The sequence below is a fragment of the Osmerus mordax genome, chromosome 4 (genome assembly GCF_038355195.1).
Source record: "Osmerus mordax isolate fOsmMor3 chromosome 4, fOsmMor3.pri, whole genome shotgun sequence".
NCBI classification, from domain to species: Eukaryota; Metazoa; Chordata; class Actinopteri; order Osmeriformes; family Osmeridae; genus Osmerus; species Osmerus mordax.
The window spans coordinates 11,100,764-11,125,968 of NC_090053.1; the positions used below are offsets into that span (position 1 = coordinate 11,100,764).

At 45.1% G+C, this 25,205-nt stretch overlaps 2 protein-coding genes and 1 pseudogene across 5 annotated transcripts; all 3 read left to right on the plus strand.

The window, feature by feature from the left end:
- Positions 1–266: 266 nt before the first annotated feature.
- On the plus strand, positions 267–14,376 carry ano2a (anoctamin 2a). Its single transcript, XM_067234249.1, has 29 exons — positions 267–320; positions 2,035–2,207; positions 2,766–3,077; positions 4,239–4,337; positions 4,577–4,749; positions 4,864–4,918; positions 5,050–5,101; positions 5,807–5,862; positions 5,989–6,036; positions 6,157–6,221; positions 6,803–6,937; positions 7,094–7,254; positions 7,444–7,526; positions 7,948–7,959; positions 8,154–8,231; positions 8,327–8,374; positions 9,005–9,079; positions 9,188–9,389; positions 9,476–9,587; positions 9,856–9,913; positions 10,102–10,202; positions 10,382–10,533; positions 10,730–10,882; positions 11,345–11,397; positions 11,696–11,874; positions 12,104–12,209; positions 12,382–12,817; positions 12,860–13,003; positions 13,123–14,376. The coding sequence occupies exons 1-29, from the start codon at positions 290–292 to the stop codon at positions 13,755–13,757; spliced, it is 3,987 nt and encodes a 1,328-aa protein (XP_067090350.1). The 5' UTR covers positions 267–289; the 3' UTR covers positions 13,758–14,376.
- A 2,108-nt stretch (positions 14,377–16,484) lies between these two features.
- On the plus strand, positions 16,485–17,599 carry LOC136942510 (erythroblast NAD(P)(+)--arginine ADP-ribosyltransferase-like; annotated as a pseudogene).
- A 1,078-nt stretch (positions 17,600–18,677) lies between these two features.
- Positions 18,678–22,407, plus strand: cers3b (ceramide synthase 3b). 4 transcript variants are annotated; one of them, XM_067234462.1, is made up of 12 exons: positions 18,680–18,706; positions 18,943–18,991; positions 19,475–19,663; positions 19,764–19,881; positions 20,104–20,222; positions 20,317–20,374; positions 20,665–20,715; positions 20,861–20,953; positions 21,108–21,236; positions 21,345–21,451; positions 21,749–21,902; positions 22,008–22,407. In XM_067234462.1, the coding sequence occupies exons 3-12, from the start codon at positions 19,491–19,493 to the stop codon at positions 22,122–22,124; spliced, it is 1,119 nt and encodes a 372-aa protein (XP_067090563.1). In that variant the 5' UTR covers positions 18,680–18,706; positions 18,943–18,991; positions 19,475–19,490; the 3' UTR covers positions 22,125–22,407. The 4 variants fall into 4 exon arrangements, with proteins under 4 accessions (XP_067090564.1, XP_067090563.1, XP_067090562.1 ...); XM_067234463.1 differs by lacking the exon at positions 18,943–18,991 and having other exon boundaries at positions 18,678–18,706; XM_067234461.1 differs by lacking the exons at positions 18,680–18,706; positions 18,943–18,991 and having other exon boundaries at positions 19,355–19,663.
- The last annotated feature ends 2,798 nt before the right edge of the window (positions 22,408–25,205 follow it).

Consider the following 25,205-nt stretch of genomic DNA (forward strand, 5'->3'; position numbering starts at 1 on the left):
GCTGCTGCAGGGGTGCATGACCTGCTTTGATTTGGTTTTACTTGGGAACTTAGTTGGCATCACCTCAAGCACTGGGGAGAGGACATAAGGTTCGGTATGGTACACATACAACAGCTCATTTGTGCCATTGCACACTCCATCCACAGTAACACACCTTTATAATTCCCCTCCATCCCTCGAATTGTAAGGGAATTAGCCACCCTGCTCGCGCGCGTTAAGCCTGGTGCGGGAACGCGCGCGGATTTTCAACCATCTCAGCGCTGCGCCTCGCGCTTCTCTCTCCAACTCCATGGCGATGAACAGATTCTCCAGTGGCACTGGTGAGTACGCACCTTTTCTATCTCGCTCTCTCTCCTCTATTTGGCATGTTTAACGAAGAAAATGAGGAGAATTGACGATAAATGTCTTTATTATGGCTAAAATTTAAATCCTTACCCGCGGTGACTCACACTGTGGTATGCGCCAGGTGCTCGTGGGGTTGTTGATCCGACCATCTGCGTGCAGACAACTGTTGCGCCCCTGAGCGTTTAATTAAAGACGTATTTATAGAGCGTGTTGTTGTGTTCTGCGGCTTTAAATAAAAGATTTGCATTGTTTTGGTGAATGCTAGCCAACTACACATACTTAGTTACCCACATGTCATTAAATCCAGAAGCTATTTCGTTGCTAAACTGAAGTTCAATAGGGCAGAACAGGGTCAATGTCTGGATTATTCTCCGAACAGACACGATTAATTTTTTAATAAATCACACTGGAGTTGAGTGAGCTATATTTTGTTTATAAAGTGTTGTGATCGAGCTAGTAGTTTGGAGCAGTGTTTGTGTAATCTGATCTATTCCAGGAGTCCCCTTTCTTCTTGCCCTATATCTTTTGTACCTCTTTACAGGAGGGAGTAAAAGGTTAATGTGTGGTGTGTGAGAGCACATGTGTGTGCATGCACCTGTCAGAGCAGGTATTTGTATGCGTGTGTCTGTATTAACGCGTGAGTGTGTGAATGCATGTGTGGCTTGAGTGCAGAAGGGTTTGTTTGCTGACCTCACCGCGTCCATTAGGTCACGTCTATGGGAAGGACAGTGAAAAGACGCTTACAAGGACCAGAAACACATTGGCATGATATGTTTGTTTTCTCCGACTGCCTAGTTAAGTAGATAGGTTTGTGTTACTTATGGCTGAGTCCCATCTTACGTCTCAAATGAGGATTGACGTTTAGACTTGATTGACCTCTTAACCTCTCCTTTAGTTATTGACTATTTATGTGTGGGGCTTGTGTTTGCTGACTAACTGATAAACCTGGATCAGCGGGTGTGTGTTGTGTGTGTTGTGTGTGTTGTGTGTGTGTGTGTGTGTGTGTGTGTGTGTGTGTGCGCAGGCACAATTTGCTTAAACCAGCCACCACAGGCAGATGTGTCTGTTTGGGTGTGTGTCTGGTTAGGTAATGGACACCATGTGTTTTCAGTGGAATACCACCATGGCCAGAGGTTACATTATTTAAAAGGTTGTTTGGTTAGGAAAACAAGATCTCTGAGTTATTTGGATCAACTAGCTATGTTCTCATGGACGCCATGCATGACTACTGGTCCAGGTTCTGGAAAGAAAGAATGGGGAAAAGAGAGGAAGGAGAAAGGGTGGAGAAGATGGTGTGTTGATTTAATCTATCAACTTTCCCTGCCATTTGAAACTTTCCCGTAAACTTAGAAAAAGATCTTGTTCAGATGAGCTGGACTTGAACAAATGTATAAAAAAAAACAAAACAACAAAGACAACATCCTAACAATTTTATAAAAAGTACGAAATGTTAAAAAAGAAAGTACGATATTTATAACAATATACTTCAAAATACTAACAAAACTGTACAGTATGCAATAAAATATAACATATAAGATAAAGTAACGGCAAGTCTGAGGCAAGGTTGCACTATTATAAAAATGTATTCTGAATGCAAAAACATTTAGATATAATTTGCCCCAACTGAATCATTGTACCGCAATCTATAGTATATAATGTGTATGTTTGTGTGTGTGTCCCTTCTTACAGAAGCATGGAACGGGACAGAGCGAATGCGTGTTGCCACAGGGATGAGTGAGTCGTCATCCATCCAGTCCGAGAAGCTGCTCTCACTCGCCCGCTCACTCTCAGAGTTGGGGGCGGACACAGCCAATGGAAACCCGAATGCCAACCCCAACTCTGAAGGAGACCAGCTCCCTATGGTACGACATTATACCCCAACCCTAACCCCCTACACACCTCTGTACCTGTCCACATAGCCTCTCTTCCACTCCTCACGCCTTCCTTCACAAACCTCACACTATAAACTCACCCCTCTCTGCTCCCCACACATCTCTACACAGCATCTCACCCTGCACTCCTCGTACACTTCCCCAAACCTCCCCCATTAACCTCACCGCTGAACTCCTCACCCCTCCCCAAAACCTCCCCTCTCTACTTCTTACACCTCTCCACATAGGCTCTCTCCCTACACTCCTCACACCTCCCCAAAACCTTTTCCTATTCTCTCACCCATATTCCACTCCCACATTCCCAAAACCTCCAGTTCGCCCAGTAAGCTCTCCCTCCTAAACTCTTCCTCCAGCCACAGAGACGGCCATCACCGTATGGGTGTGTGTACTGGCCCCTCCACACTGACAGTCTGTAGCTCTGCCTATCCCTGCCTTAACCTCTCCCTCTGGCACACATTACCCTGAACCCTGAGTCTCACCATTCCACAACAAGATCATCCAGAAGGGGTCATCTTTGTGATGTTGCAGGAGTCCAATATAGAGCTTGGCCGTGGACTGTTCTTCTCCGATGGACGCAGGAAGGTGGACTACGTTCTGGCCTATCATTACAAGAAGAGGCGGACTTCCCAACCACGCCTTTCCATTGTGTCCAATGGGAGTCTGCCAATGCCAGCAGCTGTGAGATCTGATGCACATGCCGAGCTGGGGGAGGGGCAAGGGGTGGGGCCGGATGGATCGGGGGAGGAGTCTAAAATGAGTCAGGAAGAAAAGGCCCTCATCAGGGAAGAGTTTGAATATGGACTGTTGGAGGCTGGACTACAGATTGAACGAGATAAAGAGGTTTGTGTGTGTGTTTACCTGTGTGTGTGTTTACCTGTGTGTGTTTACCTGTGTGTGAGTGTGTGTGTTTACGTGTGTGTTTACCTGTGTGTGTGTGTTTACCTGTGTGTGTGCGCGTGTGTTTACCTGTGTGCGTTTGTTTGATCAGCTAGGATCTCTGTAAGTGTGGGTTACATGGACTGTGCTTTCTTTATCATCATGGCCACTACCAGAACAACTCTTAAGGAGCTATGTGGAGTGGTCATTTACGATTCTAATTATCGCCTAAGCAAGGGTCATGTCTCCCCCATCAGACCAATTAGCCACTGTCTCTGTGATTATTCACAGAGACTCAACAGAGCCAGAGGTTGAATTGTTGCCGTGAGGACTATGGATCCTCCTTTGCCTTTGTCTGACAAAGCAGTTCCTGGTTGGATTTAATCACTGACAACTACCCATGTTGCTTACTAAAAATAACAGGGCTTCCACCAGAGTGGAGACTCCACACTGGGACTAAAATACAATTCCATGCTTCGCCTAGATAGTGTGGCTTATGTACAGTGTATATGTTGTAAAGGTTACATGGGAAATCATGTGCTGTTTTGGTTGGGGATTAAGACTGTTGACAGTTAGTATAGAGTCAAACGCCAGATTATAGAACCTCATTAGAGAATGATCCAGTACTTGGAAGTGTGTGTGTGAGTGTGAGCAAGCGCGTGGAGGTTGGCAGGGGGGAATTTGGTATTGAGTAAGTGTGAGGATGCCAAATTATTAGCCGTACAGCTAATCATTTGTATTAGTGGGCCCTGGCCTACTTTTCCGAAAGCACATTTGTTCAGTTAATTATCTATGTTAGGAAAATGAATATACTTGCATAATTAGTATTTCATTCCTCTAAATATGTTTTCACAAGTTCCCAACAGAACAAGGGAACAGGCAACCTTTTATACAAACATGTATGTAACAAATGCTATCCTTGATATTTCACTATTTGTTTTAGATGCCTTTTCTACTCTATTTCTTACATTAGTTGGCCAAGTGTGTACGTATGTGCAAAACTGGAACCTTGTGCCAAAACAGATCAAGGTCATAGATCTCATTGGCTATCTTAAATTCCTGGCTATCATGGATATGTCCATATCATGACTCCGTCTGTGTGTGTGTGTCTGTGTGTGTGTCTAGACTAAGTCACAAGGAATAGGTTTTATTCGGCTGCACGTTCCCTGGCCTACACTCAGCCGAGAGGCGGAGCTTCAGAAGATCAAAGTGCCGGTAAAGAAGGTGAGTTTGTACTTGACCCATGTTAACTGTGAAGTTCACTCACCCTAAAACACCAGTCAATGAGATTTCAAATATGTCTAAATCACAAAATAGAATTGTATTAGTTCATGGCTGAATACCACAGTACACCCAATGAATACTGAAAAGAGAATAGAAAGTGCTCTCACAGGCTGTTTATTTTGGGTTTGGTGGGATCATTGGACGGATTTGATCATGTGACATGCTGTTTGATTCGTCAGAGTTACGAGCTGCGGGAGCGAACGGGCATTGCCGGGTCTCTGATCTCCTTGTGGACCATGCTGAACCAGCCCTTCCAACCCGACGTCCCTGACCCACAGAACAACACCAACACACAGACCAAGACACGCTCCAAGACGCTCACACACCCATTCCTCCGAGAAAAACTACACCTGTAAATACCTGGACATGCTCATACACACACGCACACACACAATATACACACACATATTTACATCCCCCCACACACACACACAAATCTCACTCTGCTTACTTTTGTTCTGTGCAGGTTTGACATTGAGTCGACAGATACCCTATTTGACAGTGCCACACGCTGCAGAATAGTAAGGAACAATAAATACAGCCACAAATACACACCATGTTCAGAAGCATGAGAGCCACACAGACAACTACAGTGACAGTCTCACACTCTTTTTATACACTGTCTTCCATTTGTGCCTGTGACCATGTCTAGGTTGCTGAGATATTGTCACGTATTACCTGCACACAAATTTGCCAAACCACTGGTGAGTCTCTCAGATCCAAATGATGACATGTATAAGATCCAAAAGTTGTTCCATTCCATTTACATTTATGCATTTAGCAGACGCTTTTATCCAAAGCGACTTCCAAAAGAGAGCATTACAAATGTGCATAGGTCACTGATCATAACAACGAGATAGCCCCAAACATTGCGGGTAGCCAAAACATGAAGCATACATTGTGAAAACGAAATAAATCCCAGAGGGAAGAACCATGAGAGCATGTAGTTGAACAAGTTACAGTTAAACAATTAAACAACATGAACCTCAAAAAGTGCAAGGGTGTACCTGTGGGAAAAAAAGCAAACAACAAAAATATATTACACCGCAAGTACAAAAGTTTTAAGTCAGTTACAACTAACCATCAAGAGCAACAAGTCTCTCAATAAGAGTCATTGTGATCTTGGAGGAAAAATCAGGTCCAGCCAATCATTCCTAAGTACCGTTGTAATCCCGGAACAACAAGAAGATGACAGTCATGTTCTGGTGGAACATGACAATACATGTTCCACTGTATTAAATATCAGGGAGCAAGTAGAGTGTCTTATGTTTGATCATATATGCTTCCTACATTCTCATTTGAGTGTTTTGGATCTGATAGTTTCAGCACCTCTACTGTCTACATGATATCATGGGTCAAAGCAGTAGGAGCATCAGGCCTGTCTAACCGTGTTTAACCCTCCTTCACAGGCATCACAGCATTACTGGCTAATGGTGTCTACGATTCTGCCTTCCCTCTACATGATGTGAGTACAATCACACCATCATCATCATGCCTCCTTTTCTAGAAACCAATGTCAGATCAGGACTTGAAGGTCAGACTTAGAGGATTAGATGTCATAGGTGTGACAATCTGGCCTCTCTCTCCTCAGGGATCATTCACGAGGAAAGGCGGGAAAGATCAACGCAATGATCGACAGGTGAACTTCCTATCTGGGGCTGAGCAGGGGTTATCGGTTAGCACACTCCAACAGTACAGAAACATAGTTGCTCTTTAATTCTACTAATTGTTAATCCGAGTCCGTGTTTGTGTGTTTCAGCTCCTCCATGAGGAATGGGCCAACTATGGAGTCATGCACAAGTACCAGCCTGTGGACTTGATCAGGTATGAACCAGACAGCGCTCTCTGTGTGCTCCTGATAATGACCACTATCACTAATTAGCTACGGATAGAATTAGCTGCTTCTTTACACAACGCAATCCGCCGAACATTGAGTAAACAGAAGTGGAAGTCTCTGTGCCCTAGGCAACACAGGGAGATAACCCAGTTCATGTACCGTAAGATTGTACAGCCGTGGCCAAAAGTATTGGGAGTGACATACATTTTGTGTTTGCAAAGCTTGCTGGGTCTTGGCATAAAATGACTGCTAACATAATTTCAGTAAGTCATATCATCAGCACAGGGGAAAGTGTGAACTAGTTCTAGCCAGGTGAAATCACTGTCATTCTGATTGGATTTTAAGAACAGATTGACTGCTGTAAAAAATGGGACTATTTGCATAAATTGAAAATGTTCGCCCTCAAAAAGCTTTAAAAAATACGAAATGGGCCTTGTTGTATTCTGTAGAAACGTGAAAAAAATTTCCTCAAATACTGAACCAGCAAAATTTGCGAAACACTACATTTGCCATTGCCAAAACTTATGGCCCCGACTGTATTAACTCTGGATTAAACCCTTCTCCACAGGAAGTACTTTGGGGAGCAGATAGGTTTGTATTTCGCCTGGCTGGGGGTCTACACCCAGCTCCTCATCCCCCCCTCTGTCCTGGGGGTCATCGTCTTCCTTTATGGCTGCTTCACGGTCGACACCAACGTGCCCAGGTACACACAGGCACCCGAACATGTGCATGGTCTCTCTGTCAGACACACACATACACATAAACGGTACATTGGAAACGCAACACTGACCTTTCATCATTAACATTCTCTTGTTCCATCATCTGTGTGTGTGTGTTTGTGTGTGCATCTCTATTGCAGTCAAGAGACATGTGATGACGGTCTAAACTTCACCATGTGTCCCTTGTGTGACGGAGTGTGTGATTACTGGCGTCTGAGCTCAGTGTGTTCACTGGCCAGGGCCTCCTACCTGTTTGACAACGGAGCCACAGTCCTCTTTGCGATTTTCATGTCCCTCTGGGGTAAAGATAGAATTGGATCTAAGTGGACACATCCCTCACTAAAATCCCTTCTGTTCTTTAACTGTGTCCCTGTAGTCCCTCTGTTCATGTGATAACAATAATCTCTGGTGCTAAGTATTGTGTCTGTGTACGGTGGGGTCATGTGTGTGTAATGTGTCATGTTCTGTGTGTGTGTTCCTGTGTGTGTAGCTGCCCTGTTTCTTGAACACTGGAAGAGGCGGCAGATGTGCTTGAAACACAGTTGGGACCTTACCAGCTTGGAGGATGAGGAGGTACAAACACACACACACCATCTCCCTCTTTCTCTCTATCTCTCTCTCTCTCTCTCGCTCTTAATCCTGCTCTCTCATCCTGACCATATGACAGGCAAGGGCAGGGGACAGCTCGGGTCAAAAGTGCAAAGTTGTGGTGGTCTCAAAATAATCCTCCCAGCTCAAACACTCCCCTCCCCCCCTTCCACCAACACACACACACTGACACCGCTGACAGCACATGCCTATAATGAGATTGGAATGTTCTTAAAGCAGTGAGCTAACTGGATGAGGCTCAGATTGTGGGGTCACAGCACACAGCACACGATGAGGGCATACACATGTGCCAGCACTCACCCCACACACAGTCCTGGTCAGGAGAATGTGATGACTCATGTTGATGTCTGTCTCTGTTGTTCTGTTGCTCTCCTGCTGCATGAAGGAGAGAGTGCAGGTAGGGGATTTCTACTGTATTTACATTGAGTGTAACATACTTTATACTGTAGATGTCTAGATCTCCTTGCTACAGTCCAGACATCTTAACACACACACACTCAATTCTGTTCAGTTTCAATAACACCACAAAGGTCCTGTGTTTTAACCTACGTTAATGGAATACTCGTGTAAGAGAGAGTGTGTGTGTTTCAGGACGAGCCGAGGCCTGAGTATGAAACCGTTCTACAGGAGAAGAAACAGAAGATGAAAACAAAAAAGAGGAAGAGCAATGTATGGATTTGTTACTTTGTCTTTCATAAGATTTGGGGGGGTGTCTGTGTGTGTGTGTGAAAGAGAGAGAGTAACATGGTTTCTCCGTGCAGCAGGAGGAAGTAGGAGGTGGCGGAGAGAGAGACAAGATGCTGGCCTCACAGGTACAACTGCATACAGGGAGCATGGGGGGAAAGGGGGGGGGGAGAAGTGGAAGAGGGGAGTTGCTTAATAGAGGGTTAGAGTAAGCCTGTAACACATGAAATGTCTCCAGACCAACCCACCAGAACACATTTGACTCTGCTCATGCTTAGTGTAGCTATGGCCAAATAAACCCTCAAAATGTCATGTTCGAGGTATGAAGGAAGGAAGTCTTATGTGTGGCTGTGTTTATTTATGAAGAGGAAACCCCCTTCTTCTTCTCCGGGTGGTTGAGCCCAAAGCTGCTTACCTGCCTCAGATTAGCCCAGATTACAGAGGGAGAGAGAGAGAGAGAGGGAGGGAGGTGTGGGAGAGCTGCTTACAGAGGAGGTTATTGCTGTCCTTTTCTCTAAATGATAGTCTACTATTTAAATACGCTACTTGTTATGTAAACACTAATCACATTATGACAGGAGGACATTCATTTGAAGATGTATTTCTTTGTCTGTCGTAGCCTAGATTTGAGCACATTCAGCACAGTTCATTTATGTCTGCAGGGATTGTTTGATGTTTTATGTTTATGAGAGAAACATGATCCAGAACAGTCTCTCAATATGTGTGTTCTCAAGTAATATGTGTGTTTCTTCCGTCAGAGAGAGCCAGAGTCTCTGACTATTGAGGATCGTCTCCCTGGTTACCTTATCAATATCTCCACTATTTTGCTTATGGTAATATTAATACATGTATATATTTCTATTATATTAGACATCTCGTCATACCATAGCTGTTCTCTCTAACGGCCCTTTCCTTACCTGTCTCTATTTGTGTGGTACCAGATTGGAGTAACGTTCTCAGCAGTGTTTGGTGTGATCATGTATCGTATCTCCACGTTGGCTAGCTGGTCTATGAACCCTGACCCTGAGGCCAAGGCTAGTGTGAGGATGACCGTCACCACCACAGCCATCATCATCAACTTGCTGGTGGTGTTGGTGCTGGATGAGATCTATGGAGCCATTGCTGTCTGGCTAACTGAACTGGGTAATGCTATTCTATTTAACATCCTCTGACTGGCGTGGTTGTGGATCTGTCTTGTGATGTGCGTGGTTGTGTCTGCTGTCCGTCAGAAATCCCTAAAACGGAGGCCGAGTTCGAGGAGCGCTTGATCCTGAAGGCTTTTTTCCTCAAGTCCATGAACGCCTTTGCACCTATCTTCTATGTGGCCTTCTTCAAGGGCAGGTCTGTCTGTTTATCTGTCTACCCTTCTCTCTCTGTCTCTCTGTCTGTCTGCCTGTCTGTCTGCTTGCCCACCTGTCCATCCACTTTCTTGTCTGTCTGTCTGCCCTTCGGTCTGTGTGTCTGTATGTCTGTCAGTCTGTGGGTCCTACAGTCCACCTGCACTTCCATCTGTCCACCCACCTTTCCTGTCTGCCTGCCTGCCTGTCTGTCCTTCCAAAAATGTCTCCATTGTTTCCTCTCCATCCTCCCATGGTCTCCCTTTGTGCAGGTTTTCCGGGCGACCAGGGGACTATGTTTATATCTTCGGAGACTTCCGCATGGAGGAGGTAAGTTCACCACACCACACACCACTCCACTGTCAAACTTTATTTATATAGCGCATTTCATACCAGGAGGAAATACAATTCGCTTTACAATGGGGAAAAAGGGGTTGGGGAATGCAAACACTTACGTTTGACACAACTGTTCCAGAGTACGTGTGTTTGTGAAAGATGCAACGTGTGTGTCTCTGCAGTGTGCCCCTCCAGGCTGTCTTATTGAGCTCTGTATCCAGCTCAGTATGATCATGCTGGGGAAACAGCTCATCCAAAACAACGTCTTTGAAATAGTTATACCGTGAGTTTGAACTTCCCCATCTTGTAATGCACACACACACACACACACACACACACACACACACACACACACACACACACACACACACACACACACAACTACAGCTCCAGCTGTGATTCCTTACATGTTATCTTTAACACTCTCCCAGCATGTGCTCATCTTCTTTTGCTTCTCTGCAGAAAGCTGAAAAAGATGTACAGAACCATGAAAGAGAAGGATAAAGCCAAAGGAGAGGAAGAAGAGGAGGAGGAGAAGAGACCCAAGCAGCAGTGGGACAAAGATCACGCCCTGGAGCCCTTTGAAGGCCTGAGCCCTGAGTACATGGAGATGAGTGAGTCTTGCTCTGTCTCTCTCTCTCTCTCTCTCTCTCTCTCTCTCTCTCTCTCTCTCTCTCTCTCTCTCTCTCTCTCATCATTCACCACATACTCGCTCACTCACTCTCTCACTCACATTATTAGTCACTCACGCACCGAGTGTGTATTAAAGTGTGTGTTTGTTCATCTGTTTGTTTGTGTGTGTGTCCACAGTAATCCAGTACGGATTTGTCTCTCTATTTGTCGCGTCCTTCCCTCTGGCTCCTGTATTTGCTCTGCTCAACAATGTCATTGAGATTCGCCTCGACGCTGCCAAGTTTGTCACTGAGATCCGAAGACCGGATGCTGTGCGCTGCAAAGACATAGGTGCTGACCCACAACACAACCGCAGCACAACCACAACACAACCACCTACAATTCTTCTCTCATACGATATAAAACCAACTTTTTCCTTTTACCTACGCATGTTATGCCAAGTCAAAACTACAACCAAAATACAACCATGACACACCGACTGACCCAGTGCAGGACTATGTGCACATCATAGACTACACACACTAACACACTGTGTACAGAAGTGTGTATATGTGAACAACTTTCCTAGTACTTCAACTCACCCTCTGTCTCTGTGCCTTCCCTTTCCTACACACACCCTCATTTTCTCTTACACTCTTCAACTCCTTCCTCTCCTCTTTATGGCTCAACCTGGCACACGTGCGTGCATGCGAATGCTCACTTTCTTTCACACACTTCTCTGTTGTTCTCTCTTTTCATGCACACTCGTCATCCTTCCCCTTTTCTTCTCTCTTGTGCGCATGCTTTCTCCAGGGATTTGGTACAACATTCTGTGTGGAATCAGCAAGTTCTCTGTCATTACAAATGTAAGTGGAAAAGAGGAGACTGACAAAGTATCCACAGTTGGTCGGGCCAACAGAATGTGTTTGTCCTAAACTTATTGACTTCCTGAAGCTGCCGAGCAGGTGTGTTGGATTTGCCCATAGCTGTAGGCCAACAGGGGTGAGGAGTGTAACTCTACAGTTTCTGATATATACTGACATGCTCAAGATAGAGACCCGTCTGACGGAGAACTATAGACCAAGCAGTGTTATGGACTATATGAGGAGGTTGTTCAGGACTCGAGCCACGGTTGTTCCTTATTCCACCTGGTTCTCCCCTCAGGCGTTTGTCATCTCCTTCACGTCTGAGTTCATCCCCAGGATGGTCTACCAGTTCATGTACAGCCAGAACGGCAACATGAACGGTTACACGGAGCACTCTCTCGCCTACTTCAACATCAGTAACTTCTCTCCGGGCACGGCGCCCACCTCCACCCTCCTGAAGGGAGTCTCCATCTGCAGGTTGGACGTCAGGCAGCCTCCCCCCCACCACCACCACCCTCCATCCTCTGAACCTTCCTAGATCTTGTGCTTATGTTCAGAGAGAAATTACTTCACACTTGGTCAAGTCATTCCTTTGTCACATCAAAGGATTCAGGAACTTGTGTTGGAGACAGTTTATTTTATAGACTAATGATGCCTCTCCCCTTACCCCTTTTCCTGTCCACTCCCTCTCTCCTTGTGCCCCCAGGTATAAAGACTACAGGGATCCTCCATGGGCATCAGATGCATACACCTTTTCAAAGCAGTACTGGTCTGTCCTAGCTGCCAGATTGGCCTTCGTCATCTTCTTCCAGGTAGACAAAGGGACAAGTGCTGAATTGTGTCACCTTTCTAAAAGGGGAAATAACCTTAGAGAGAACCTCCATGAACTCTGACATATCTCCTCCTCCAACCCTTCTAGAAGGAATCTAGAACGGTTACGGCTGGAGAATCCGGTCTGTTCTTGACTGTGCCATGTCTTTGCAGAACCTGGCCATGTTCCTGAGCATGCTGGTGGCGTGGCTGATCCCGGATGTGCCGCGCTCGCTGAGGGAGCAGCTGAAGAAGGAGAACATGCTGCTGATGGAGCTGCTGCTGAGCGGCGAGCAGGATGCCGGGCGTCCCAGAGGCCGCTCCCCCGAGTGCGCCGCCCCACGCTTCCCGCCCACCATCGACATCGTGGTGGAAGCTCCGGAGGAGATGGAGAGGGAGGAGGAGGACGAGCTAGAAGTGGACAGACTCTATCGGCAGAGATGCGACAGCCTGGAGACTGCTGGGAACTTCGGAGCCGAGAGAGGGGAGGAGGCAGGAAAGGAGGCAGAAGACAGAGGAGATAAAGGAGAAGAAGGAGACCGAGACGTGTTAGAGGAAGGAAATACAGGAGGAGGAGGAGGAGGGGAAGAGAAAAGTGTTCATGAAGGAGGTGAGAAAGACAAAGAGGAAGGGGTGGAGAAGGGAGGAGGAGGAGAGGAAGGAGGAGGAGGAGAGGAAGGAGGAGGAGGAGAGGAAGGAGGAGGAGAAGAGGGCAAAGATTTGGAACTGAAGCCAGAGGAAGAGCTGCCTGTCAGTTTGGATCTGGATGCTTTCATGGATCAGCTTGGCCTGTTAGGTAAGTTGAGAGTTGACCACGCTTTCTCTTGACTTCAATATTTTATCAAGTATTTCATCAATCCTTTTAGTATATATGCACTAATGCAAAGTGTTTTAATCTTTTTTGTCTGGATGCAGATTCAGACATGGAGTTGCCTACCACAGACTCCCAGAAGGTCTGTCAAGCCCCCTTGTCCAAGGCAGGCTCGCTCCACAGTCTCCAGTCAAGCTCAGAACCAGCAGGCATGGCTCAGAACATCACAATGTTCTCCCTTAAAGGCCTTCCTCCCACAGACCCAGCCTCGAGGTCCAAAGCCCGCAGCTCCACACTGCCTCCTCGCCAGAGAGGCCCTGAATCTGGGCACAGCCTACCCCGTCCCAGCCACTCCACCAGTCTAACCAGGTTTCAGCAGATGTCCGCACAGGGCTCTCTGATCCCTCTACACATTTCTCTGGCTCCTTCTACATCCAAGCCCCTGTCTTTCTCAAACACTCCCCTTTCCCCCACACATGTACTCCAGTCCCCTCCTGCCAACCCTCCGACCACACTGCCCAAGCCTCTCTCCCCCAGTGAACTGTTCATGCTCAAGGGGCCACCGGGGAGAGAGGCAGGCTCAAGAGCTAAGGGTCGCTGTTCCACTCTGCCTGCCCGCCCGAGAGGCCCTGAGGCTGGGGACAGCTCTGCCAAGCCCAGCCAATCCACAAGCTTTACCAAGCTGGGAGACTGTGTCCCCCCATCCCCCAGCGAACTGAAGCGGGACACGCCAGTGTGAAGGAAGGAGAGGAGGAGAGCAAGGAAGGGGTGGAGGATGATGGTGGGTGGAGAGTAGAGGATGATGGTCCAGCTGAGTCTCCCGTGTGCCTGGAGCATCACCCCGTCTCCTCCCCTGCAGCCTTCCCCCCCTCCATCTCTGTAAAACTGGACTCCCCAGCCAGAGCAACTGAGCTGTCTAACTCCCCACCCCCTATCACTCCATTGTTGGAGAAGTGACAGGTGCAACATTGATACCTTGCCACTAAGGGCTTCCAGTTTTCGATAGGAAAGTTCTAGATATTTTCCTTTATTGACACCAGTCGAATGGGTTAGGAATGGCCTGCTGGATAAAGTTGTGCGATTGACACCTTAGAACAGCCCTGGAACTCTCTTTGCCATGACTGCAGATCTCTCAGACCGAAACAAAGACTTTTTCTACTGTTTCTGTCCACAGCCATCACCCTAGTCACTGCTGCTCTGCTACTCAGCCCCACGCAAAACACTGCTCCCTGTAGGCCAGAAGAAGTATGACATATTTACAGCATAACCTAGTTGAAAAATACAGATATGCTTGTAGTTGTATTTATTAAGATGATGTATTTTGATCATATGAAAACAACTACTTTTATTCATAAGAAAAACACAATGAAATAAAAACACTTTTTTGCTATTTGTTTTTCTTGTAAAATGCAGAGGAAGGGATAGTATGTGCTTTAGAAATCGGAATATGTTGGGGTATTTAAATCCACTCTCTGACACAGTGAATAATCTTGCCAGAATATTAATGGCTGATGTTTGTTTAAATGTTTCAGTAAATCCAGCAAAGAGCATGGTGTGCAAACCTATGTGGAGCCACCACCTGGTTTGCAATAGGACTGTGCCAAATCACTGTATGAAGCCTCGCAATCAGTCTGGGTTTACCAAGGCCTTGACCGAAAAGGTAATAGTTCAGTACTTCTGTCGTCACATTGTCATCCTGGAAACTATACTATTCTAAACTATACTAACGATCCAGGTGTGTGTGTGTGTGTCTGTATTATGTGTGTGTGTAAGTCCGATGTTATGTCAGTGAATCACTAGCATGTATGTAGTGTGGAATCAAGCCCTTATGATGTACCATATATCAAAAGAAATCAACTTTTCTTTTTTTTTTTACAACTTAACTACTTGTTCCTGCCAATCAGCTTACCTGATTTGGAGATGTTTTGCTTCGAGACAATAATATTGACAATAATATTATTCAAAATAACTGTATCAATGTGTAGAAGATACACATTTAGGTCGGATGAAGTCTACAAGCTTGAGAGTTCGGGACTTGAAAGCCGTCCGAACAAGCTGCAGATGGATCTACCTAACCTCACTAAGAAGAACATAATCTGGTTTATACTGCTATGGCTTTTTGTAGTGTAGATCAAATATAACACCAAGGTAGTAGATTACAATAAAAAAAGTAAAATACAAAGTGAGTGAAGATAATATCGAGGCTGTATGTCTGTATACATGCGGATGATATAACTCGCACCACTGTCCTCCATGCCTTGAATTTCCTGCCGACCGTTATTGACTGCACCTTCAATGGAAGCGGGGAAAGATGGTCTCAGTGACTTACACATAGTTTCAATTAAACTCCACCAACACATTTGTTTCGGTTTATAAAAAAGGAAATGTATTGATTCCATCTTTTGATATTTTTACTATAACTGGTGCTGAAACGGATCAGTTTAAGACCATTATAATTTCCTATCCATCAAGTCAGAAGGATGTTGTAATCTCAGTTTGGGATTGCGACTGCAGTGCAGAGACAAGCCTAATTGAATGGTTCAATGCATTGATGGGTGTGACCATTTTCCACTCAAATCAGTCACATACATACAGAAATATGTAGCAGCTTACTATATTGTGTTCATTGGAAATTTCCTAGAATAGGCTAAACTATATTTGCAATATTTTCTGTGTTAGGAAAATATATGAATAAACTGTCACCCAAATGACATGACTTTGAGTGAGTGTGTCAAAGAGCATACTGTATGTCCTATTCTCTTTTTTCTATGAGATCAAATAAGAACCACATGAGAGCCCAACATCCAAACCCACAGTTAAAGCCTGTACTAACATTACACAAGCCAGGCTGCAGGTCAGTCATTCTTACAACCATTGCAGTGTGTTTTTATACAGTATTAGTGCATGCACTGATGGGCAAAAATGATTCACCTACAAATTGCAATCAAACGATGTTTCAAGAATAGAGTATGGCATTTGCCTCTCACACAGAAGTTTTCTGTTTCCTGTTAGTGTGTTTGGCTTGTGTATGTGTTAAAAGTAACTGTCAATATCAAAATCAAATGAATCTATGATTATGTCTCTGAAATTGAAGGCACAATTAGCAATTAGAAGCCAAACGTGTCTATGTCATGTTGTTGCAAATTCTGATCATCCAAAACATTTTAAGCATACAGAAAATATTCTTCATTGCGTGTTTGTGCATATGTGTACAAGTAGTGGTTGGAGTGAATGTTACTAATTATAGAGCATTTCTTCAGAAATTAGGAGGCGGGGCTGTGATATGTGGCCCCATCAATGGTGTATATAGGCCCATTTAGAATGCAGATTAAGACAGAAACAAACTATACTGACTAAAATATATCCCTACCAGTGAAGTATTTTCTCTGCTTTGACTTAAATTCTTAAATTACTTAAAATCCCAAAGGATTTCGTTGTATTGCAGTTTTATGCTTTTATCGTTGTCATGGCGACAAAAAAGAAGCTGCTCTTTGGCATGTTGTATGTCTTGGGTGTTTGGACAGCAAACGGAGACTTAGAAAGGGTAAGTTTGACTATTTGATCTTGATGACAAATGTCTAGACTGTATACTAGATGATCACCAACATTTAAGCTTTACTCTAGATAAATCCCAAACTTCAACTGTATTCTAACTGCTCACAAACTTCTAGACTGTATTCTAGACTGCTCATAAAATTCTAGACTGTATTTTAGACTGCTCACAAACTTCTAGACTGTATTCTAGACTGCTCGCAAATGTCTGAACCCTTGTCTGATGTACAATGGGTTCTCTTCCTGATTCTTCTTGAAGTGCAGCACATTCTTCGTGAAGCCAGCTCCAATCTTGTCTCCATATACCCTCTGGACATGGCCAACAAATCTGTAGACGACGACTATCAGGGCTGTGAGAGACAGATGCTCCTGAAAGTCCAGCAGAAATACCTACCTAAAGAGATGAATATGTGCTTGAATTTCAGTACAGCTTGGAAGGAAGCTGAGAATTACTAAAATGAAAATCCGTCTGGTCCCCTTGATAAAATGGAGGCCATGGCCATTCGTGTGTATGTCAACCCATTCCAGAATGTCTACAAAACCTTCAATAACGCAACCCTCTATGGCAAGGCAAACTACATGTCTGAGTACCAGTACCACTCCCTCCACTTCCTCCTAACCAGAGCCTTAAAAAAGCTGAACAAGAGAAATATAAAAAAATGGTTTAAGATTAAGCAGAATACCTTCCGTGGAACCAAAGATGAATTCGAAGGCGAAATAGGGACCAAGATTCGATTTGGCCAGTTTACTTCAAGTTCAAAAAACAAAATATCAGCTGTGCGTTTTGGGAATGTGACTTGCTTTGACATTCGAACCCTCTATGGTGCAGCCCTTGGAAGATACTCTATACTTCCGCATGAGGAAGAGGTTCTGATACCGCCTTTTGAGGTGTTTAAAATCACAAAGGTGATGAAGACAAAAGAAGGGTCCAGCCTCCCATGTAAAGTTGTGTATACACTGAAAAGCTATGACAAAAAAAGTTAGCTACGTTGCCAAGTAGCCAAACTTATTGAAAGAATCCAAAATTAAATCTTCTGCTTTGCTGTAATACTTCACAGAAGAACATCAGTTTTAGATGCATTGTACACAGAACACAATATATTGTACACAAGTCACAGTTTGTTGTGCATAGTACTCAGTACATTGAGCACAGTACTGCTTGTTACTTTGATTACTTTAGATTTTATTGACAAAAAAAAGTACTGTGTGCAGTACCTACATTTCCTGTCTACTATGTTATGTACACTCTACTGCATGTTTTGTTTGAAGCAATAAAAGAAAAACATGAATACTTGATGGATACATGATCATCGATTCTTAACCTGTAGACTGTTCCTACTAAAAACATCTCTTAACCTCTCTTAATTTATGCTTTTATGTCTGCTGTGACCCAGCATCATTGGAGACAAGTTCGGAAACCACTAGTCTTATCTGTAAATGAAATGTACTGTCCCCAAATGAACATTTTCAAAAATCTCTGAGGGGAAAATGGTTGCTCACCTATTCAATGAACAGCTTTATGTTATTTGCCTTTCACAGTTTGAATTGAGGCCCACAGACAGTAAGAGCTGAACAGTTGACCAGTTCAAATCAAAAGGGCTTGGAATACATCCAAAGTATGATTACTTTTTTCTCTACCAAGTGGTGTCAAAAGGGCATGCCTTGTCAATCCCTCAAATGTTTGAGAAGCACCAAATTGGGTCAAACTAATAATAAATAAATACAAATCTCCTTGTCCTGGCAGTTTGAATGGGCATACTTTCAAATGTTCACAAAGCTTACATAGAATCTTGGAACATCTGTTTGATCTGTAGCTCTAAACGTTTGGTCATAACAAGATGAAAACACTTAGCAATGGCTTAGTAAAAGGGTGAGAAGACAACTTTGGAGGTGTTGGTGTCTGTGGGTTTTTGCAAGAAGGTTTCCCGTTCTCTGGTCCCCCCCGGAAAGTACGAAGGCTAACAAGTTCATGCAAGCCTGCCTTGTGAAAGCCACAAAGCTTTGTGACAGGTTAACTCCAGAGACAGCTAGCCTATGACAGGCTTCTAGTTGGGCGTGAACATGTGTAATGTGGGATAGTGGAGTTAGAGGGAGAACGTGATACCAAGAGAACTGTATCCCAGCCCGGCTTACTAGGTGAGTTTCCAGCGACAAGCACATTCAAACAGACACATGGATGCACCCACACCAACATTGATAAATACATACTCCGAGGATTGTCATTACTCTATTCTGTGTTGGACTTCAAGGGAGACCTTTGGTGTGTTACATGTTTCCTTGTTGCGTGCTCATTAACCAACACTCTGACCAAAGGCAAGAGAAACATATTTTCACTACGATCGGGTGGAGGTGTTTGACAGACTGTTTTACAGGGCCTTTTACGGAGCAAACACAGTATTCCACACACTAGACCATTGGGAGGTATGTATCTGTTTTTCTTTAACCATCATGTTAGTGTGTGTTCCTGCGTCCAATTTCAGTGACATTTCACTTGAAAAACTTGACAGTTAATGTACTTTTCTCTCTCTCCGCCCTCCTCTCTTTCCTCTCCCACTCTGTATTTTTGTCTGTCCATCTGTTGTCTGGTCCACAGCTCACGCCACATACTGTCCAGTCCAGACATGCCAGCTTCACCAAGCTGGCTTTCATCTCATTCATTCATCAATAGTCCAAGAGTCCAAGAAAGCCAATACTTGTATCTCCATTCTATCTTTAGTTCCCTTTATGGCCCATACCTCTCGTGCTTTATCTCTTCATTATCTGTGTGTCCTTCCCCATATCACTCACCCTTCCCTTCCCTCTGCATATCTCCGGTGCTGGATCATTTATCTTTATAACTCTGGTTTGTTCTGACAGTGTTGCACTAACCTGCAGGATGTGTTTGGGGGTTCATTGTGTCCACAGGCTGTTTCCCTATACCATGGTCCAGAGCATCAGTGAGTGGTTGTGGTGGGAACGCCTGTGGCTCCCAGCTAACCTGAGCTGGTCAGACCTGGAGGACAGAGATGGTAGGGTTTACGCCAAACCCTCGCACCTGCACGCTGCCCTACCCTATGCTTTTGTCCTGCTCATCATCAGATACCTGTTTGAAAGGTGTGTGCTGTTTACTCATGTGTGTTAGTCTTTGTCTCTTCTTAATTTCCTTTAGCCTCATTGCCTGGTGATGTTCCCCATTGGCCGTGTGGTGTTTCAGGTACATAGCCATCCCTCTGGCTGGACTGTTGGGGCTCAGGGATAGGCTACATCTCACAGCAGAACACAACCTCCTCCTTCAACACTACTTCCTCACCCAATCACGAACCCCGACACAGGTACAGGACCCGCCTGCAGCCCTACTCTGACCAAAGAGGTTCTCCTACATGAAAGGGGGACACCGTGGTCATTTTAAAACAACATATTTTTGTATTATTGATCCATTTTGGATTAGTAGTACCTATTTCAGATGTCAACATATTAGTTAGAGCTAGACCTGCTACTATCAGAGAGAACATTATATGAGAATGTATGATACAGACCCCCCCTCCACCCCCCAGGGGAATGTGAGGGCTCTGTGTAAGAAGACTGGGTGGTCCGAGAGGCGTGTCAACATTTGGTTCAGGAGGAGGAGGAACCAGGACCGACCAGGCCTCTGCAAGAAGTTCTGTGAAGCCAGGTGAGACACCACTGTGCGCATATGTGTGTTTGAGCATGGTTTTCTTCTGTGTGTATCTGTATGGTTATGGTGTGTTGTGGCTGTCTCTCCCCAGCTGGAGGTTTGTGTTTTACCTGAGTGCGTTTGTAGGAGGACTGTTGTCTTTATATGATGTGAGTATGGCTCCTTGGTTCTGTGCCCAAGCGCACACGTCACTTTTTTTGTTGTTGCATGTGACCACATAATGTAGGCTGTGGCTGTGTCAAGGTCTCTCTGTCTCCCTCTCCTGTTCTTGTTTTCTAGACCCCACCTCCCAGGGTTTCACCAGACTTTCCCCATGTGCTCTACTGCAGAACTGCCTTCATAGACATGCATGGATTGTTACAGTTACCCCCTTGTATAGTCCTTCAATAATTTTTCTATCACTTCCACTTTTTAACTTGTCTCTGTCTTTTTTTTTTAGAAACCATGGTTTTATGACCTAAGGGAGGTTTGGGCTGGTTTCCCTAAACAGGTAACTGACACGGACACAAACGCACACACACACACACAAACAAGAAATACAATCTGTCAGTCTAAACCTCTATGGCTAACCAGAGAAACATGAAAACTTGTATGTATTTCTGTATGTGTGTTTGTGTATATGTGTGTATGTGTAGTCAATGCTGACATCTCAGTATCGGTATTACATGGTGGAGATTGGTTTCTACTTTTCTCTTCTTCTCAGCCTCACATTCGATGTTAAACGTAAGGTAAGTTTGTGTTGGTTGGTATGTCTTTAGATTGAGATATTCAGATTTTTGAGGGGTTCGTGTGTTAAAATCCTGCCTCCCAGGCCCACCCTGAAGGCATGTTTGAGTGTGTGTTGGTGACCCCAATTTGGCGTGTATGTATGTATGTGTGTAGGACTTCAGAGAGCAGGTCATTCATCATATAGCCACGTTGACTCTGTTGGCATTCTCCTGGAGTTCAAACTATATCCGCGTTGGAACTGTTGTCATGGTGCTGCACGATTCCTCTGATTGGCTGCTGGAGGTCAGTCCCTTGATGCTATTGGCTGGTGTATGTGTCACGCTCAGGTAGTAGGCTGAACCACTGACAGTAATTTTCCAATGTCTGCTTACTTTTCTCCCACTCTCACAGGTAGGTAAGATGTTTAACTATGCCAAGTGGGAGTGGACCTGCAACATTGTGTTTGTGCTGTTCACTACAGTCTTCATGGTGACACGACTCATCATCCTGCCATTCTGGTAAGTATAAACCATGACTCAATCTTAACCCAGCCATGACTTAGCAAGAACCACACCATAAACCAACTCTTCACTAATGAGCTTGGACAGGACAATAAGTTTGTGGTCAAATGGCAACTTTAACTGACTACAGTTGCATTCACCAGTCCTGATTTACTCATTGGATGAGGTGTGTTGTTGGTATGGCGGTCAGTTGCATTAGATGAGGTGGCAGATTGGAGTTATGGTGTGGTCCTCTCCTTCGCAACCTCAGTTGAGTTGAACTCCTATTCACGCTTGTGTGTTTTCCTGTCCAAGGGTGATCCACTGCACTTGGGTGTATCCTGTGGAGCTTTACCCCCCATTCTTTGGCTACTACTTCTTCAATGCCATGCTGCTGCTGCTGCAAATGCTACATCTCTACTGGGCCGCACTGATAGTACACATGTTCTACAAGTTACTCACCAACAGCGTATGTTTGTGTGTGTGTGTTTCTATGTGAAGGCGTTTCCATGTGTGACTTCCTTTCTTACTGAGCTTCTTTCACATCCCATCTCTCTGTTTCTCTCTCCTGCAGTTTAATGGGGATGACAGAAGTGATCAAGAGGAAGAAGACTCAACAGATACCTCTGAGAAGGACAACCACAAAAGACACACTAATGACCCTGGAGCCAGTCACCAGGCACTAAGATAGAACAGCGAAGCACCACCCATAGATATGGAGAGCCCAAACACTCAGACCTAGCCCAGGGGGGTCAAGCAGGAAACCTGATTTTCAAGCAAAACATGAAGGACAAAGCACAAGAGTTGTTTGGGTTCAGTGAATTCAGGGTGGCAGTGTAGTAGCATGAAGATTGTGAGTTATGAGTATAGTCAAAAATCTTCAATTATAATAAATGAAAATTACAAATAAAACAAGGTTCCGTTGCCTAGTTGGAAAAGAGAAGAAGGTGATGATAATCAGGGCTCTCAGGTCTCACGGCAAATGCATTTCAAGCATTTCTCACACGCTCACAAAAAATTAAAGGTCACAATACATAACCTTGTATTTGTCACGCTAATAAGTAAGGGATAACTTGTCCCACTAGGCTATAAACAATTAATGGACAAAGGCGCAGGCATATGGGGGAAGGTTTTTTGCCAAGTTGATAACTGTCTCGAGTTCAGAGTTCAATGCCACCTGCCAGCCAATGAGAAACATCAGCAGTACCCAGATTTTTGTACCCAAACGTTGACAGCAGGGGCGTTGTTAGACCCTTTTTACTGGGGCACATGCCCCAGTTTAAATCTGCTGTGCCCCAGTAAAATCAAAAGTTTCAGTTTTAACAATTTTCTTTATTAGTCAGTACAATCATTTAGATTGATAATCCCAGAAAAAATAAGCTCACTATCCAAATCAATGCTTTTTGAATGTTTGTTGAATTCAGGTGCGCAATTCACCATCACTCACATAGTTGAAAACAACAAAAATGTTACTCAGAGTTTATTCTTCTCTTTTATAGCTTCATTCAACAGAACCATTTCCAACAAGCATCAACATGAGCTCAGTACCATGTGGCGATACAATTAGGTCACAGCGTAACGTCATTACGTCAGAACCGTATTACCTTCAAATAAAACAATAGGTAATTCACCTGTTACCGTTATACAATGAGTAAGAGCGTAATACTTTAACACCCCCACTCGCTCTTCAGAATCAGAATGGGATTTATTCGCCATGAAAGTTTGCACAGACAAGGAATTTGCTTTGGCAGGAAGGTGCATACAATAAACATATACCTAAAATTTTTATATGTGGACTATCTATACTAAGGGTACATAAACTAGCAGTACTAAGTGGGATTAGAATAGAATTAAATATACAATAAAATAAAATATAAGTTGCCGTAAATTACAATATAAAAATACAAAAATACAAATATTACTAAAAATACAAATGTACAAGATACCATTATTGTAATGCAGTGCAAAAAGCAGTGTGTTTTAAGCAAGAAGTCATTAGAGTCAGTGTGGTCCCTTGGCCTTGTTGAAGAGGCCAACAGCGGAAGGGAAGAAACAGTTTTTGTGGCGTGAGGTATTGGTCCTGATGGACCGCAGCCTTCTGCCGGAGGGGAGTGACTGAAACAGGGAGTGTCCAGGGTGGGAGGAGTCGGCCACAATCTTCCTCACTCGCCTCAGGGTCCTCGAGGTGTGCAGGTCCTCAAGGGTAGGCAGATTGCAGCCAATCACCTTCTCAGCAGTGCGGATGATACGCTGCAGTCTGCTCTTGTCCTTGGCAGTGGCAGCAGCGTACCAGACGGTGATGGAGGAGGTGAGGATGGACTCAATGATGGCTGAGTAGAAGTGCACCATCATTGTCTTTGGCAGGTTGAACGTCTTCAGCTGCCGAAGGAAGTACATCCTCTGTTGTGCTTTCTTGATGAGGGAGCTGATGTTCAGTTCCCACTTGACGTCCTGGGAGAGGATAGTGCCCAGGAAGCGGAAGGACTCCACAGTGTTGACTGGGGAGTCACACAGGGTGATGGGGGTGAGTGGGGCTGTGTTCCTCCTGAAGTCCACAACCATCTCCACTGTCTTAAGAGCATTGAGCTCTAAGTTGTTCTGGCTGCACCAAGTCACCAGGTTGGCCGCTTCCCACCTATAATCAGACTCGTCTCCACCAGAGATGAGCCCAATAAGGGTGGTGTCGTCCGCAAACTTCAGGAGTTTGACGGACGGATGACTGGAGGTGCAACTGTTGGTGTACAGGGAGAAGAGCAGAGGAGAAAGGACGCAGCCCTGAGGTGATCCGGTGCTGATGGACCGGGAGTCAGAGACTTGTGTTCCCAGCTTAACGCACTGCTTCCTGTCAGACAGGAAGTCTGTGATCCACCTGCAGGTGGAATCAGGCACGTTCAGCTGGGAGAGCTTGTCCTGAAGCAGGGCGGGGATGATGGTATTGAAGGCAGAGCTGAACTCCACAAACAGGATCCTGGCATAGGATGCTGGGGAGTCCAGGTGCTGTAGGGTGAAATGGAGGGCCATGTTAACTGCATCGTCCACAGACCTGTTGGCTCTGTAGGCAAACTGCAGGGGGTCCAGTAGAGGGTCAGTGATGGATTTAAGGTGTGCCAGCACCAGGCGCTCGAAAGACTTCATTACCACAGAGGTCAGGGCGACGGGTCTGTAGTCATTATGTCCTGTTGGCCTTGGCTTTTTGGGCACAGGGATGATGGTGGAGGACTTGAGACAGGCTGGCACATGGCATGTCTCAAGGGAGGTGTTAAAGATGTAGGTAAACACCGGAGACAGCTGGTCAGCGCAGTGCTTGAGGGTGGCTGGAGAGACAGAGTCCGGCCCAGCTGCTTTGCGGGGATTCTGCCTCTTGAAAAGTCTGTTAACTTCACCCTCCTGAATGGAGAGAGTTGTCACTGTAGAGGGGGGGAGGTGGGAGGCCTCCTGGGTGGGAAGGGGTAGTTCAAGACTGTCCAATTGTCTTTCAAATCTGCAGTAGAACTCATTCAGGTCGTTGGCCAGGCGGGAGTCGTTAGTGGAGTGGGGGGCTCTGGGCTTGTAGTTGGTAATTTGCCTGAGCCCTCTCCAGACAGAAGCAGAGTCGTTTGCAGAGAATTGGTGTTTTAGCCTCTCTGAGTACAGTCGTTTAGCCTCCCTCACCGCCTTGCTAAACCTGTTCTTCGACTCCTTGAAACTGTCTTTGTCCCCACTCCTAAACGCGGCCTCTTTCTCTGACCTCAACCTTCTGAGTTTAGCTGTAAACCAGGGTTTGTCGTTGTTG

What these genes read in the sequence shown, in the direction of transcription:
- ano2a (XM_067234249.1), top strand. Translation starts at nt 290, where the DNA reads ATGGCGATGAACAGATTCTCCAGTGGCACTG. An exon ending in ATCAACGCAATGATCGACAG is followed by an intron (nt 6,037 to 6,156) that starts GTGAACTTCCTA and finishes TGTGTGTTTCAG; the next exon opens with CTCCTCCATGAGGAATGGGC. An exon ending in CCTTCGTCATCTTCTTCCAG is followed by an intron (nt 12,210 to 12,381) that starts GTAGACAAAGGG and finishes ATGTCTTTGCAG; the next exon opens with AACCTGGCCATGTTCCTGAG.
- cers3b (XM_067234461.1), top strand. Translation starts at nt 19,446, where the DNA reads ATGTGTTTGGGGGTTCATTGTGTCCACAGGCTGTTTCCCTATACCATG. An exon ending in AATCACGAACCCCGACACAG is followed by an intron (nt 19,882 to 20,103) that starts GTACAGGACCCG and finishes TCCACCCCCCAG; the next exon opens with GGGAATGTGAGGGCTCTGTG. An exon ending in ACAAGTTACTCACCAACAGC is followed by an intron (nt 21,903 to 22,007) that starts GTATGTTTGTGT and finishes TCTCTCCTGCAG; the next exon opens with TTTAATGGGGATGACAGAAG.